Source organism: Gymnogyps californianus, chromosome 27 (assembly GCF_018139145.2).
Source record: "Gymnogyps californianus isolate 813 chromosome 27, ASM1813914v2, whole genome shotgun sequence".
NCBI lineage: Eukaryota > Metazoa > Chordata > Aves > Accipitriformes > Cathartidae > Gymnogyps > Gymnogyps californianus.
In genome coordinates, this window is record NC_059497.1 from 2,227,649 (window position 1) to 2,244,878 (window position 17,230).

A 17,230-nucleotide genomic window follows, 5' to 3' on the forward strand; every position below is an offset into this window, starting at 1 on the left:
TGTCTGACATCAGTCAAGACTACTGAAATACACTCTTAGATACACATGGGATGTGGCACCCAGTTCTTATGCATGCTTATGGGTTTCGAGCCTTGCACAGGGAGATAAGACACTTTCTGTTTGCAGTCCCAGATGAGCTCAACACGGAGGGGAGTGAGGTATCACACCAGAAGGGTGCAGCCCGGCTCTCCTTGTGATACAGGGAGAACTGGAGTGGGTCTGAGGGTGCCTCTCGTTGCAGATCTCCTCACCAGGATGTGGTGAAGCACAGGATGCATTTTCAAAGCGTCTTTCTGTGTAAAGATGGGAGACACCATCTCTTCCCTGGGTGTTGTGCTTTAGGCTCTAATAACATTTAAAGCAACTCTAATAACTCATAAAAGCATGCATCTGGCAATGATATACGGCTCCAAATCGCTTGTGCAGGAGATGTATGCTCCCCCTTCTCCCACCGAGCCCAGGCAGCAGCGTGCTGCTGTGCTGCACGGTGCCCTCAGCCCCACGGCTGCCTGCCATGCCGTGCCCACTGCGGCTCCCCGAGTGCCCCGAGGACTGACCCGGGCTGCCAGGGCTCGGCTCTCAATCAGAACAACCATTGGACCACACTGGAAATCTGCCTAATTTACAGCTAACGTGACAGATTACAAGACACCCGTGGTTACACCTCCATCTTTATTGTAATCCTACAGGGAAGGAGTAATTGTTGCATCACAGAGCGACATAAACTGATCACTGTTTATTGAGCAATAAGAACAATCTTTGCTGTCTGATTCGCTACACTTAAACTTTCAACATCTATTCTTAGCATTTGCTTGCCAGAAATAGGCATGTGGAAGATGACACCAACACAGATATCTGTCGAGTACAGTGCTGGGCCAGAAACCTGTTGCCCCTTAAATCCAGGGATAAGCGAATAGAAGCCTTTACAAATGCACTGCTTATATGTAACTGCCCTTTACTAGATGACTAGAAATCACAAGGTAGATTAACAGGAAATCACATAGTTAAATGCTTACTTCACTACTATTTCTAGATAGAAGTAGTATGCTAATTCTATGACAGGTTGTGTTTGGTACGGGCAGAGGGTGCGGCATTGCACAAACCACCAGCTGGAAGATGACAGCAGAAGCACCTTCAGAGCCAGACACTCATCTCAGCTAGAAGTTTACTTCTGTGGACTTCAGTTGCCCTTCTCTCAGCTTAGCACAGTTTATGCAGTGACTCAAAGAAGCTCAATTTAATTTCTTACTATGCTTCCTAATATAAAATGTGAAACAACACATTTGGTAAATAGCGATCAAGCTTGTTAGATTTAAGGAAAAGAGCAAAAATCCCTCAATGCTCTAGCATCTAGCATGACAAAAGCAATCTCCCATACATTGGTTATTGCTTCTCTGGCTATAGGCATGCAAGCATGAACCATAAAGTCACTGAGAGCCTTCTTATAGATACTGTGACTACACAAACTGCGTGTTCGCCAAAGGAAAGGTGATCGTTACGGTGCGTTACAGGACTCACTCATTCAAGTTTTCTAGTTCCACCTTTAGTTTTTTGATCTCCAGAAACAGTTTTTGTATTTCCAGTAGAGTTTTCACTTCTGCTATAGGCACTCCGCATTCAAAGACCGTTTTAATATAATGAACTTCTTCACATACATCAGCATCACCTTCTTTCTTCTGTTAAAAAGTAAATCAAAACAAAACCCAGAAAAAAGCATGTTAGCTTGCACTGGAGCAGATGGAGAGCCACCCATTCCTCAGCTCTGAGTCTGAACTGTCCTGTTTGCCATGCACTGCCCCAACACAGACTGCATCCCTCGTTGGTACTATAAAGCAAAAGCTTTTAAGAAGTTCAAGCAGTTATTTTTCATATTAGAAGTCAGGCAGCATCCATCCAGGAACTCAGCCAGACTGTGGTACTTACACACTTGGGCAATGGTGTCCAGTTGCCATCAGGCAAGCACGTGGCTGTCCAAGAGTCTTCTAAAGACATGTCTCCATCTTCTGAAAAGTGGTATCCATGAAGGCATTCAAAAGTAACAGTCGCATTTGTTTGGTACCACATTTTACCATCCAAAGTGCCTTTCAGCCTTCCGTTGGCCACTTGTGGTGGGGACACAGAACTGCAAGGAAAACCCACAGCAGAAGGCAGCTCAGCAAGAGCATCATCATTATGTAGGTAGAAAAAAAACCTACGAAGCTGGTGAAGACTGAGCCAGTGCAGGTGAACTTAAATCTGTGGAGCTGTGAAACCAAACGCTAAAGCAAAGTTACTTCCCCAGGCCCTTCAAGAGGGGAGGATGAAGGTCAGAACAGGCCCTGAGAGGTGTTACGCATTTGCTGTTTTCTGACAGTGTCTCAATTCAGGCATCCCCATGAAAGAGCCTGCAGATCGACATTTGTCAGTAAGAATGCGCACTGAAGAGAAAGTCAACAACGATGGCGTCTCCTGCCCTGTCTTAGAGCCTCCTTTATACAGGACTGTCGAGAAAAATTCAGCTATTACCTGGTAAGCATCAGCTTTGGGAAGTTTGTTTCTTCTGCAAAGAGGGGAGGGCGCTAGGGGAGCCCCGAGGACGGACACAGCTGCGCAATGCTGCACCCCAAGCTCTCTGCACCATCACAGGGGCCGCTGGCTCGGCTCCCGGCTGGCACCCACCTGGCTGGCAGGTGGGCAGGGGAGGGTGCCAGGCGCCGTCGGCCAGGCACCGGCTCTCAGCATCGCCGTGCAGCACGAAGCCTTCATCGCAGGAGAACCGCACGGCCGCCCCGTAGGGAAACGTGAACCTCTGCGGAGTCATCCTTCCCCTCTCGACTGCGGGCTTGGGGCACCGAACCACTGCGGGAAGAGAGCAGAGGTGGGAGCGGGGGGTTTGGCTGCTGCCCTTCCCCAGGGACAACGGGGAACCAGGTCAGGCGGGGCAGAGCCCCTCTTCCTGACCGCCTGATGGCCATCAGTGTAGGAGAACCAGAGTCTCCTATTTCCAGATCATCCTCAGTCCAGAGCTGTCGAGCCTGCAAAGCAGCCTGCAAAGGAATTGGGATCTCCCAGCAGCCCTGCTCGCTTTTAATCCCGTTGTGCTGAGCGCTAAGATTGCACCCAGATCCTTGCTTAAGTCTAATCCCATACAAGAGAAACGACTCACCCCTGCACTTCGGGGCAGGTCCGCTCCACGCCAGGTTCACCCCATCGTCAGAGGTGCAGTAGATGGAGTCATCCCCGATGAGGGACAGACCCTCCGCACAGCTGTACTTTACTTCTAAGCCGTAGGAGAACTGCTCCATTCTCAAGCCAGAGTGCTGCCCGTTGGTGATTTGTGGAGGGGGACCACAAACTATGAGAGAATAAAGGAAAAATTAAGATTTTCTTCATTTGGTCAGGGAGACAGAAGTGCAGGGAAGTAACAGAAGCCAGTTCTCAATGTTTATACTTAGGGTTGCTCTCCTCAGAGTCCTCTTTCCTTCTTGCCAGCTTTAGCCCTGGCTCTACCAGTGTTCCCAGACTGACCCAGCTAACCACCACAACCCGCCGGCATGGCACAGCGCAGCTCCAGTACCTCAGCACGTGTCCCCGTCCTCTCCCTTCAGCTGACCTTCCCTTATCCCCTCCTCTTGTCCAGGAGAAACGATCCTGCTCATAAACGGGGTCAGGGAATTGTGAGTATCATAAACCCCTTGAACAATCCTCTGAGAAGTGGCTGCAAGTCCCATTACTCAACACCCTTAGTCAATTACGGTTTTGATAGCAGATGAAAACGTTAAAGCCATTTAGCGCTGTGACTTGGACCCCTTCTCCTGATGCCACCTTCTCCGAGAAGTGATGCTCAGGTTACGCGATTTTCTCACTGCTGTTCCTACCCGCTGCAGAGATGCAATTCCCGACACCCGCCGTGCTCACGCCGTTCACGCTCACCCTTGTCGCAGTACGGCACGGGGGGTCTCCACGTCCCGTCAGACCAGCACTGGATCCTCTGGCTGCCCCTCAGCACATAGCCGGGGTCACACTGCAATTCCACCTGCTGCCCAAAGGTGTATTCGGCTTTCCTGGGGCTGATCTCTCTCCCGTGGCGAACAGCCGGGCTGGGACACTGTACCTCTGAGGAACACCAGCATCAGAAAGAGCTTCCATGGTTTGGGTCAGGAGGGGAGAGCAGGAGACATTCGCACGGGGGTGTTTTCCCATGCTGGTGGCTTGCTGACCCAGAGAACATAACAGGCGGCCTGTTAATGCTGACAGACATCTCTAACCAGACCTGGCATGTTCAGGGACAGTAATTATGTGATAACAACCATTTCTCTTGGAAGGCAGAATGATCTGAGCCCCGTGATTAGCCATAAATTGTGCTGAAGGGACGATATGTTGCTAGCTGCATCACTGCATCATTGTTTGAACAGCTAAATAATCAGTGTGAGTTGCAGCTATTTCTTTTCAGCCATGCTACCCTTTGAACAGCAAAATTATTAAGAGCCAAAGCACTGCTCAACAAAGTCCTTATGGCACAGCAGCATTAGCGGGTATTTTGAAAACGATGTTATTTCCACGTTGTTAAATTGATGCTTTGTTGGGAAAGCGAAGGAAATGGCATACTTACTCTGGCAAAGCCTTGGGATTACAGACCACGTGAAATTTTTAAGACAAGTAGTTATTGGAGATACGTCGGGGAGCAAAGCGTATCCGGATCTGCAGAAGTAGGTTACGGTTGTGCCAACTGAAAACTCACGCTGAGGTTTTCGGTCTGCGTGGTCAACAGCAGGAGGGTAGGGACAGTGACCTGGTGCCAGAGCAAGGGACAACACGGACCCTCAGAGCTGGGAGGTCTCCCCCAGAGACCCGCTGGGGACGAAGCGAGCCCTGCCTTTGGGGGGAGCCCAGCCTGCCCCTTGGGCAAGGGTAGAACCCCCAGAAAGAAGCAAGGGACAGCAGCAACCCTGAGCATCGCTGTGAGGTATGGGAGGTGAACTGAAATGGAAAGAAATAATGGTGACAAATTCACCAAAGGATGTGGCGAATCTAACGAGTCTTTATTGTCGTACACTTTTGTATCTCATTGGATGTACCCTGCAGCAAGGCAGGACAGCCCTGCCACCTTACCCAGGGGGGATGGACGAGCAGAGGGGAATCCTGCCATCAAACGTCAGACAGTGCAGCTCGCTGCAGTGCCCACCCTCCAACCCCTCCCTTGCAAACACTGCACGTGCTTTTAGTGAAATACAAGCAGGCCATTACACGTGGGAGACAAGGTAAGGAGAAAAAGAGATCTGTACATACCTAGGGTGCAGGCGGGCACCCGTGGATGCCATCTGCCGCTGCCCAGGCACCGCACGGTGGTGGTGGCACCCACGGGGATGTAGCCAGCATCGCACTCAAGCGTGGCTGTGCTGCCGTATGTGAAGTTCTGTGCAGGTTTCAGCTGTCCGTGCGCGATATCTGGGACAGGACACTGAACCTCTGTGGATCACCAAAAAACAGGGCTTTTCAGGGGTATTCTTACTGAATACAGCTACAGTGACCAACCATCACTGCACCTCCGTCTGGTAAGAGAAGACAAATCAGTTTAACAAATGCAGCAATTGAGGCAGAGAGATTAGGGGTTAATAAGCATGCTTGAGCAACCATCATCAGTAGGACTCCAAACGTGCAGCGCTTCCATTGCACACAGTCACACACTATTTCTGCCCTTTCCTAATAGCACTTGCTCTAGCAGGTTGCAGTACGACTCAGCTGCGCGCTCAGGGGTGGGGGGACTCCAGGGTGCTGGCAGCCCACCTCCAGCTTTACAATAAACAAGAGGCTCTCCAACAACTGCCTAGCCTCTATCACATACGTACATCACTGATGTCCCAACAAAAAACTTCTTTGTCGAGCTACCGTATCTCTTATGAGAAATATTTTGGGGCTGGTCACAAACTGTAATAACAGAGAAAACTAAAGGCAGGGTTTAGTTTATTAGTTATTTAGTTAAATACCTGGGATTTCCTCATGCCTTACCATAGGTGCTGGCAGGTCACCAAGGCACAGTGTGCCTCTGCTAAAATCATACCTGGTTCACACCCTGGTACAGCAGCATCCCAGGCACCGTCACGCCTGCACCGCGCCAGGGCAGCGCTGGCGATGCTGCCTTTGATACCAACACCCGTGGAAAGAGCATCTCCGTACTTGTACGTGTCTTCCCCAGGCCCCAGCTTAGGTATTGGCACCCCGTTGGTAATGTTTGGATTTGGAAAAAGGACTGAGAAGCACCGTGAACTAAAAAAAAAAAAAATTTTTTTTAAAAATAGGGTGTAAAGGCGGTGCTGGCAGCAGGGGGGCAGCAGATGCCTCTGCAGGGAGGTGCTGGGGCATGCTGTGCACACTGGAGAAGTTTCTCAAAAGGCTTCTTTTTAAAGGAACTGTCAACTTCCAGGCAGAAACTGCGAGTTATTTCCCTTCCTAGAGACTCTCGTTAGTCAGCAGACCCCACTTCCCCTGTACTGAAGCCAGCCTGCGGGATGCAAGACAATTCACCAGCTACCTTCAGCATGTCTGTGGGCTGCCTCGGGGCTTAAGCGTCAACCTTGCTATCAACCTGATGCCACTCAAATTGCTAACTATGACCCTTTTAATTAAATGGTAAAAAGTATTACCTGTCTAATTGACTCTCCCCATCTTACCACCATCCTCGTCTTGAGCCCCAGACCGTGAGGATGTCTTCTGACACTGGGAACAGCTTCTCAGCTACCACACGGATGATTGAGTCGAAGGGTGATATACTCCCTGCGACACAAGTTCTGAACTCCAGACCAGGAGAAGTTCTGCAGACAAGTGACCTGGCCCTGGGCTGTCCCTGGGACAAGCTCGTAGCCTCTGAGCCAGCCATACTTAATACCGGTCCCAGGGGGGATCCGTACCCCAACATAAGACTTTTGAAAAGCATTGGGAATTTTGGGTGGCTCTTTGCAAGTATCTAGAGGTGCAGCTGAAGAGGAGGAATGGGCAATTAGCAGCAGCCACTGAGCTCAGATCATCCTTACAAGAACATCAGGCACAGAAAGAGGTTAGCAGCGACTTCAGCTAGAGGAGGTTCTCCCTCTGACTTTTCCTAACCCAATCATTCCATATTTGATCCATAAGCAAAGTTGAGCCACAGAAGCAAAGAAAACAAACAGGGGAACGACACTCACCGAGACTCCCAGCCGGCTCCAGCACAAGCACCACCACTGCCAGGAGCTGCCCCGGCCAGCAGAGAAACACCGGCATGGTGCGGGGAGCTGCCGGGCCAGCACCGCGGGAAGGCGAGAGCCTGTCTCCGCTGAGAGCCCGCTGCAGCGTGCCGGGGAAGGGGAAGCAGCTGTGGGAAGTTGGGGACAGGCCAGACAAGCCACACCGACGCTGCCACCCCCCAGCCCTTCTGACCTGCCCAAGGCGAGGATTGCCCTCCCTGAGCTCTCCAGCAAGGATGTGCTGTGGGAGGGAATGCTGCTCTGCCTTCTTCCCCAGTGGGGACAGCAAGAATAAAGCTATTTTACAGCTGCAACCGCTCTGCAGCATGCTGGCCTCATTTCTGAAGTGCAGGGAGCCGCTGATCGGTGAGCTGGGCAGTGCCACGCATCCTCTTTGCCTCTTTACCCCGGGGGCAGGCGGGGTGGGGGGACAGGCTGCTGTGCAAACACCCTCCGCACACCCCTGCACTGCGCTCAGGGAATAGCAGCCCTCCGTGCCTAATCAAGCAATGATTATTGAAGCATCTCTTTCCTTTACTATAGATAAGACAGAATTATTAAAAGCCAGACACAGCTGTCATCACAATTGCAGCTTTATTATAATCTCATGGTGAAGGAGTACTGTCCCAATCACAAGATGCGTGCTAACAGAGCGCTTCCCCTTTACTGGATGTTGCAGAAAAGATTCAGCTGTTTCTTTCTTTACACTTTGATTTCCAACAACTGCTCTTGGTGCACGCACAAAGATCCAGCGAGTGGTACTGCCATGGCCTCGGGTACATCTGTCCTGCTTGGGAAGAAAACCTGGCATTTTTGTTTTGCTAGAAGACAGACTTTGAAGTTCTCTTCATTACGCCTGCTCTGAAGGTCACAGCTAATTAGGCAGTTAAGTGCTTGTTCACAATAACGAATGCAACATAGATGAACAGAGTAGCAAGGGGCTATACTGGATTGCAGCTGAAGAGGTGCAGCAGTTGTGGGGCGAGTGCGGGTTGGTGGCTCTCGCCATGTTCATGCCTGTCTGTACGGCATCTGCTCGGCTCCGACAAAAATTTACTTTCCACTCAGCTCCTTTCTAACTGCGCACTTGTCAGTATAACAAACATATCTAAATGTAAAGCTTTAAAATGTATAAAGTGATGTACAAACCTAACTCAGTGAGCTCTAACAGAATGAGCCAGAAGTCGCTTTCTGACTCCCCATATGACCAAATCTGTTCCTTGACTGATTGGTAAATTTTGTTCTGGCTACTTAAGTATTAGCACAAATTACGAAGTCATAAAAAATCCTCAGTCAGCGTGATTATTCAACACGCAAAGAGGACGGTTCTTACAATACCAGTGATGGCAGTCAGCCGTACGCTGTGGGTTTTAGCTCCTTTTCAAGCTTCTGGATCTCCAGGTACAGTTTCTGGACTTCCAGCAGAGTTTTCAGTTCTGTCAGAGGAACTCCACACTGGAAAGCTTCCCTATTTTGAAGAATCTTCTCACATGTATCACGCTTTTTCTTTAAAAGAACCAAAACAAAGACAGAGGGCATGAGACTTTGCTGCAGGGACCTACGTGCTGAGCATCCCCCTCCTCCTGCAGCCCCTCAGTGAGGCCAGCCCTACTGTAACGAAGCAACATTCATGAAGTTGGACCAGTGCTATTCCAGGCTATAAATGGGGCAAGATACAGATAAAGCCTGGGCAGACGGTGGTACTTACACACGTGGGTGGTGGTATCCAAGTGCCATTAGCTGCGCAGGTAATTTTTGAATGTACTGATTGATAGCCTTCATGTTTGCAGTAGAACGACAGAGTTTCATTCACCTCGTACTGTGATTTAGAAGAGTAAATCACTAGGTCCTCCTGTCTCGAGGGTTGGGGACACTGAACTGAAAGGAAAATGCATGCCAAAAAATAATGTAACGGGAGGAGAGAAAGGAGAAAATGCCCTGCAAATTCCACTGTCGCTGGTGGTTCAAAGGAGCAGCACCCCTGGCCTGTGCAAGCCAGCTGCGGGGTGTCTGCCCGGGGCTGGCACCCACCTGGCTGGCAGGTGGGCAGGGGAGGGTGCCAGGCGCCGTCGGCCAGGCACCGGCTCTCAGCATCGCCGTGCAGCACGAAGCCTTCATCGCAGGAGAACCGCACGGCCGCCCCGTAGGGAAACGTGAACCTCTGCGGAGTCATCCTTCCCCTCTCGACTGCGGGCTTGGGGCACCGAACCACTGCGGGAAGAGAGCAGAGTTGGGAGCGGGGGGTTTGGCTGCTGCCCTTCCCCAGGGACAATGGGGAACCAGGTCAGGCGGGGCAGAGCCCCTCTTCCTGATGCTCTCCGCATCAGTTTTATACTCCAACGCAAGAATCGACCCTCAGCTGCCTGCAGCAGCCCCCAGGGAGACCCTACCAGTCCCTGGTGTTACTGAGCAGCTCGCGGCGCTGAGACCTTCGCACAGGAGCCGGAGGAGCCGCACAGTCATTAAACTGCTCTGGGTTTGGAACTCCTGGACCAGGGGAGGTAACGGGGCTGGGTCTTAGCCCCAGCATCATACCCAGGTCCTGGCTTCAGTCTGATCCCGTACAGGAGAAACGACTCACCCCTGCACTCCGGGGCAGGTCCACTCCACGCCAGGTTCACCCCGTCGTCAGAGGTGCAGTAAATGGAGGCGTCCCCAATGAGGGACAGACCCTCTGCGCAGCTGTATGTCACCTCTGCGCCGTAGGGGAACTGCTCCCGTCCCGAGCCAGAGCGCTGCCCGTTGGTGATTTGTGGAGGGGGGCCACAGGCTGTGGAATAAAGGGAATTGATAAGAAAGAAACTCATGATTATTCAGGTAAGAATCAAAATCGCTTCTGGGAAATCAGTGCAAGAGTTAACTTCATGTTTGCAGTGCGGCAAATTCACATGAAGTTGCTGCCTGGCTTCTTGCCTCTTACGCCAGCTCAAGGCGCCCACTTCTCGCTCAGCTCCCACCTGGGTCACGTCTCCAGGGAGAGGACACCTGAACGCTTTCAGCCCATGAGCTGGTGGTCATCGTCCTGTTCCCCAGAAGCAGATGCTGAAAGGCAGGTCACCTACTGACTGCTATTTCTGAGTACCGAGGCACGAGATTTCTTCTCGGCACTGCGTTACACATACCCTTATCACAAAACGGTAACGGGGGATCCCAGCTCACATCAGCCTGACACTCGGTCGAGTCCTGGCCCCTGAGGACATAGCCCGAATCACATGCCAGCCTCAGTCGGGTTCCAACTGCGTAGTCATTTTTGCTTTTATAAACCTCTCTTCCATGAGCAGTATCTGGCTTTGGGCAATGAGGTTCTAGAAACAATGGAAAATAAGGGATGTCATGTATTTTCAGAAAGAACTCCAGTGAAGATGCTTTCTATGGAGAAGACAGTTATCAAGAACATCCGAACCCTGGGAAAAAAGGCGACTATCATCCAGATGCAGGTCTCAACGCTTCCTTTGCAACTCTAAAGGAGTTTCTACTTCTACAATCAGTTTTTTCTGAGGCTGTTGGGAAAGGCACATGCTGCAGAGCTGGGTCCATGCCCAGCTGAGCCTCCCCTTGGGGCTCTCGGCACCACGCTTCGTTATCGCCCCAGGGACTGCAGCCCCTGCATTCCCACTGAGCTGCTCTCGTGAGGTTGCTGAGCACCTCATGGCAGCGTTAGGGCCAGGCCAAGGAATCGTCCATGCTCTAATACTGGCTGCCTTGCAAAGTGGAGCAGGCTCTTTCCTCCTGGCAAGGTTTTCCTGAGCTTTTGGGCTCAGGCCGCTTCCAGTGGCTCGCTGATATTGCTGTGGTGCCCCATTGCTAAGTTATTAGTTTCAGCAGCGTCAGTTATTTATGCTGTTGCATTTTCTTCTGAGAGGGGAAATGCATTGAGAACATAATCGCCTCCCAAGCCTTGTGTCAGCAAACCGGCTCAGCTGTTGTCCAAAGCACAAACCACATCCCCTTCCAGCTGCATAAATGTCTCCCAGGCTTCTTAGGAACCTCCTAAGCTTCTAAAAGCTACCAACACCCAACCATTTGCATCCCACCTCCCCAACACTAGCTCAGCCCCTTGCCAAAACCCCGTACTTTTTCCACAGCAATCCCCAGGCAATATAATGATCCATCTGGATCTTTTTCTGCCTATTTCTTCCAAGTTAACACAGGAGGACTAGATCTGGGATACATGGCAGTGGAGCAAAATTCTCCTTGGCTATTACTACCATCATCTAAGGCCACATGTAGAGTTTTCTGTGAATGTCAGCAGACAACTACGCTGTACAGTGACCCAAACCTTTGCAGTCAAAAATAAGTAGTCACCAAGTCAACATGCTTCACCAACTCTCGCCTACCTAGAGTGCACTCTGGTACCGCTGGGTCCCATCTACCATCACTTGTACACTGAAGCACAATGTTGTTTCTATGACCTTTGAAAGTGTAGCCATCATTACACGTAATTTCCAGTCTGTCTCCATACACATAATCGTCCTTATCTTCCCATACATGTAAGGGCTTTCCATTCCTGACATCTGGATTTGGGCAACGAATTCCTGAGAAATGCCAAACATTAGCAAGCGTGAGACCATGGCAAAGCCATCTGGATGACAGCAGATTCATTGTAAACAGAACGATGAATGCTTTGTAAGACAAAGACACATCACAATGCTAAGTCTGCCCCACCATTGTCCCTGGGCGCTCCTGGGGGATGGGGTGCTTGCAAGGGACCCTGCAACTGCAGCCTCCCCGGGGATGGAGCAAGGGCCCTCGACACCACAATGACTTTTTTTCTACAGGTTCAAGGGACTAGAAAGCATAACTGGTAAATAAAGCAGACAAAAGTCTATGGCTGCGGAATAAATCAAAGGAGTTCAAGAGTCACAGCAAAGACCAGAGACACACCAAGCTGCGCACCCAGAGCATCCCTCCTCTCTCCCCACCCTGCGATCTGCACAGCAGCAGACCACGTACGGTTTCTTCATTCAGTAATCATTTCACCAAATCACAAGGAACACACACTTACTTTCACAAGGGTGTGGAGTTTTAGTCCATGTAAAATCCGACAGACACTTAATGTGCTGCGTGTTTTCTCCCGGGCTGAACTGGTGGCCCTCCCTGCACTCATAGGTAACGACAGTCTCCACAGGGAATAGATTGCCAGCAAGTTTTGCTTTAACAGCGTTAGGCACATCTGGAGGGTCATCACAGCTATCTAGGAATGAAATATGAATTTAGGGACATTGCCAGTGATAAATGAGCGAGGCCCATAATGGTATGTAACACAAGAGAGAGAATTTGGGTAAAAATCGTGGGCTCACATTGTTCTTTGAGATGCACTTAATTGTCTGAGTTCAGTAATGCTAAAGAGTGAATGCAAAGCAGACAAAAACATACAAATAATTTCAGACTGCATGGTAATTTTCACTGTTACAATGAGATGTAATTTCTAATAACATTTATACTATCTGAGGCTCTACCAACAAACTTTAAAAACATTAAATATAGAAAGGGTAATTTAGTCCCTTTGAATCCTACTGAGGAATGCTCACCAGCTTGAATGGGACAAGGCTTTAGTTTCTATGGCCCCAAGTCATAAATTCCTGAAGTCACCTTAGCGCTACAGAGAGACTAGCCAAAAAAACTCCAGAAAGTTACATCTTGGAGCCATCACTTTCACGACCTAATGCTTTCTTAGGCGGGTGGGAACTTCACTGAAGCAAAGCTGCTGGGTCAGGCGGAGCAGCGCCCAGGTCCACCACACTTACTGAGCTGACAGCGCGGCAGCGGAGGGTCCCAGAGGCCGTTTTCTTTGCACGTGGATGTGTCGCTGCCGTTCATGGCGTAGCGGAAGTTGCAGTCGAACATGACGGTGTCTCTGTAGGTGTACTCAGCCCGGTACCCGCTCAGCAGCTTCCCGTTCTCCACGCTCGGATGCTCACAGTTAACCACTGCGTCAGGGAAACGCCACCACTTAGGAAATTAGCGGTTGTGCTCAAGAGGGGAGATGAGGGTATTAAAAACATTCTCGTAGCATAAGATGTGTTCACCAAAAAGGCTGAAAAGGGACACGACAAGGTGGCAGGCTGACGCGATATTTTTGAACTCCTTACTCTGTATTACAGCATTTTGTTATTTCACACTTTTTATTAAGGCAAAGCGTAAAAAGAACATAGGAAAGGCAGCAAGTCTCACAGCAGGTTTCCAAATTCTTTGCAGGCATTATGTTTTACACAGGCCGGCAGGCAAGATGCATCGTCTGGTCTGCGAACGCTAACAAAATCCCACTCCCGTGTGCCCTGCTGACTTGGTGACCGTGAGCAGCCGTGGTCCCTGCGAAGGGAGGCCCTAATTCCTCTTACTGCTGCCGAACTCAGAGGGTCTCATCTGCAAGAGGGGATTCCAGCAACACAAAGGAGAGAGACGGCTCCAAGGAAGAAAACAGCTCTAGCAGACCGGGCAGGAGGCAGTGGAGAAGGGGCTATGGCTGGTGCTGCCGCAGTGCCCCAGTGAGCTTGCAAGCGCGCACCTCACCCCATGCATGGGAGCAGCTCACCTTTGCACTCCGGGGCTGGCTTGCTCCAGACACCATTTATGTCATCTGTGGTTGTACAGAAAATAGAGGCTTCTCCCACCAGCGAGAAAGGTGTCTCTCCCCTTTTGACAGTGTGGCACCAGTAAGTGACAGACGCTCCATATTCGAAGACCTCTTTGTCAGTTCCACTGTGCTCTCCGTTAGCTATTTCTGGAGGGGGTGAACATGGTATTGCTGGGAAGGGAGGGGGGAGAAATGGTAGAGGGAGGGAAGAACAAGAGAGAAAGAACTTAATTCGGTTTGAACCAAAGGTGTGGTAAGAAAAAAATTGAAACACGAGGTGCCAGAAGGGTCAGAAATTAAGGGCAGGTCTCAAGGAGTTGCACGCCAGCCCACAAGCAGCAGAGCTCCGACCCAGGTGCCGAGCAGTTTGGGGATATGCCAGTCCTACATGCAGCTGCCTTACTCCCAGACAGTGAATAATTTTTTCTACAGGATAATGTAGGAAGAAAAACACAAAGAAAAAAGTATCTTTCCAGACTCCACCATGCATCGAACTGCTGAAATGCTCAGCAGGGCAACACGACCGCTTCTTTATCCGTCCCCAGTAACATTAAGCAGATCACTTAAGGACCTCTACTTACCCTCACAGATGGGAATATCTCTGTCCCATGTAACAACCCCATTTTTAATCACACATTGAATTTGAGAATTTCCAACCAGTCTGTACCTATGTGAAATAGGGGAGAGGGAATTACTTGACAAATTCAGTTTTGATGTATTACCTATAACATCACCATCAGGACGGTTTTGTCTTCCTTATCATAATTACAGCTGAAGTTTGCCATCAATGTCATTTTTTCAATGGCACACTGGCTTTTGACAAAAGCATTTTTTAAATTAAAAAAATTACATCATTTCTAAGGAAAAATGTCTACTTTATCAGCCAGCTCTAGCTATCACTACAGCTCTGAGTTCAGTATTCATGTCTTTTCTTCAAAAAGATGCTGAAACATTGCAAACTGTTTAGAAAGGGCCGGGGGAGTGAACTTGAGTTTGGGAAGAACTGCCTCCAAGTACGAGATTAAGAAAACTCATCAGTCAAAGCTCTCAAAGGAAAGCTTAAAAGATATTTCAATCACAGTCTGCAATTACCTACACTGGTAAGGCTTCTGACAGCACAGGCTTTAATCTAGAGGGAAAAGACTTCAGAAAAATGGCTGGGAAAGAAGAGGATCATGCCCTGAGTGCTCCTGGCTTACCCAGTGTTGCAGGTGAAGTTCACTGCTGAACCGAAACTGAGCTTTTCTGCTAGGATGAGTCTGCCGTTGGCCGGCTCTCCAGGGTAGGCGCACAGCTTTGCTGGGGAACAACAGGACTGGAGTTAGTTCTTATTTCAGTTTCTTGAAGAATTGGGAAAATGCAGCAGGAAAGCAGAAGACTGCTCCAATATTGAGCAAGGGGATGGACCAGAGACCTCCAGATTTCCCCTCCAACCCTAAATTATTCCATGATTCACGATGCTGTTAAGACTTGCCTCATGACCTGCAGCCAGCCTCTGCAGTCTAAGTGGGGTTTTGCAGTAACCCTGGCAAGCACGACAGCGTTTCTTCACAGCTAAAGGATTCTCCTGCTGCAAGTTTGCAACAGTTTTTTTGAACCAAGAGTTACAAAGTGCCTGAGCAGAAGAGCATCCTTTGAGTCAGCAATCAAACACAGCCAGCATCAAAGCAGATTTCAGCTTTTGCCATCATTGCCAGCACTTAGCGGAATACAACCGGTGCTTCATGTCAGGTCACTCATCTCCCACCATCCCATGAGGTCACTTTGGATACGGTTCCAACAAAATGAGCTGATAGCATCAGCGAATAAAGAACACAACCAAAAGTCAACCCAAAATATACCCACGTGTACAGATGTCCTTTGATCCGTGCCACTTCCTGTTCCTCCCACAAACAAGGACGTTTCGGGCATTAACATTTCTCACGTAACCTGGACGACAGACGTATTCCACCACTGAACTATAGGGAAAGCTGGTAATGCCATGGTATTGCTCTTTGAGTTCTGCAGATGAGAGATGCGGTGGAATATCGCAGAAACCTACCGACAGAAACTCCATCAGAAAGACGCTGGGAGGAAAAGCAGCGGGAGTTCAGGCCTGGTTTCCTCTGAAGGTCCAGGCGAGGACACTTCAGTGGCCTTAAAACTCCTTAAAGCTAGAAACAGAGAGGAGAACGCAGTCTGTGACTTGGGATGGCTGCGGCTGGCGGGGGACAGGGGAAGAGCATCACCCCATCACCCCAGGCAGGCCTGTGCTCCTCACACCTCACCACCCAGCAGTTTCAAAGGCGGGTCACAAAGTCCAGATTAACTGTTTCCTCTCCCCAATCAGTATAAATCATTGCACCTTTTTCAGCTGGAATAATTTTATGTCTGTTTTACACAGAAAGGAAAAAAAAAAAGGCAAAGGAAGATGGATTCTCATCACAAAGATTTACAACGTTCTCAAAATGCTTTGAGGGATCTTAGTTTATCCTGACGGACTCACTCCCTCCTTGTGTTCACTTACTCTGGACAGCCACAACAAGAGCAGCAGCGAGGGATATCCCAAGGACAGCGGCACGATCCCTCTGCCTCCCCGGCTCCGACGCTGGCATCTTTCTTTAGTCCAGCCTCCCTGCCTGGAGATCCCACAGAAGTTACCACATTCTTTTCCCAGGACAAATATCTGTAAAAATAGCACGGGGGTATTTACACTCAGGATAACCACAGCTCATACGGACAGCTCTCTTTTCTCCATCCTTAAGCAGTTCCTACAGTCGTGGCTGGGGACCAGAAGCTGCAGGAGCTATTGCAATACTCTGCAAGAGAGCGGAGCAGCTCCTCTGCTGGCTTCTCTCTGGCCGACGGGACCGAGACCCAGCGTGGAGGAGCTGGGCTGCTGGGACAGAGCTGGATTTGGGTGAGGAAGGCTGGCTTCAGCAGACCAGACCCAGAGACATGAGAATACAATGTAAACAGGACAACTAATTGTAGATGTTAAGCAATTCCCATAGGCTTTGCTCCACTAGTCTTATTTATTTGCATTTTTGAGAATGCAGCTTTTGATTAAAATTTTAAAATAAAATTTAAAAAAAAGAAAAAAAAAAAAAAAAGACAGACTAACAGCTCTACTCAAACCATAACATAAATACTTTGTAGCTTGTCAGGTTCAACTTAAAAACACTATATTGCCAACATAGCGTTCTTCCCAGCCAACCAGCCAAATTACTACCTGCAGGGCCATGAGTTTATCTATGCCTTCCGGAAAAAGTCCTCTGAAACTTATGGGTAAAACATTTTGTTTTAGTAACAAACCTCTCGGAAGCAAATTCATAGTCAGATGAAATCCTGCTAGAGTCAGTACAGTCCCCTAACAACAAATTACATGCAGAGATAGAGAGAGAAGCATCTAACCAAAAAGATACATCAGTTTTGTGCAAATAACGTTAATTGGAGTAAAGCTATAAAGCATGCA

At 49.4% G+C, this 17,230-nt stretch overlaps 1 protein-coding gene across 1 annotated transcript in view; it reads right to left on the minus strand.

Moving 5' to 3' along the window:
• The window catches only part of LOC127026099 (uncharacterized), a 76,630-nt gene that overhangs the window by 58,064 nt on the left and 1,336 nt on the right, over window positions 1-17,230 (minus strand). The window contains exons 3-19 of the mRNA XM_050911169.1: window positions 15,622-15,842; window positions 14,976-15,075; window positions 14,358-14,443; window positions 13,735-13,947; window positions 12,947-13,129; window positions 12,205-12,393; window positions 11,537-11,734; window positions 10,322-10,504; window positions 9,781-9,969; window positions 9,231-9,410; window positions 8,908-9,077; window positions 8,560-8,705; window positions 6,041-6,246; window positions 5,269-5,448; window positions 3,913-4,095; window positions 3,146-3,334; window positions 2,659-2,838 (exon numbers count right to left, since the gene is read on the minus strand). Of these exons, the coding sequence (XP_050767126.1) occupies window positions 2,659-2,838; window positions 3,146-3,334; window positions 3,913-4,095; window positions 5,269-5,448; window positions 6,041-6,246; window positions 8,560-8,705; window positions 8,908-9,077; window positions 9,231-9,410; window positions 9,781-9,969; window positions 10,322-10,504; window positions 11,537-11,734; window positions 12,205-12,393; window positions 12,947-13,129; window positions 13,735-13,947; window positions 14,358-14,443; window positions 14,976-15,075; window positions 15,622-15,842 (2,996 nt within the window). The remainder of the gene's footprint in view (window positions 1-2,658; window positions 2,839-3,145; window positions 3,335-3,912; window positions 4,096-5,268; window positions 5,449-6,040; window positions 6,247-8,559; window positions 8,706-8,907; window positions 9,078-9,230; window positions 9,411-9,780; window positions 9,970-10,321; window positions 10,505-11,536; window positions 11,735-12,204; window positions 12,394-12,946; window positions 13,130-13,734; window positions 13,948-14,357; window positions 14,444-14,975; window positions 15,076-15,621; window positions 15,843-17,230) is intronic.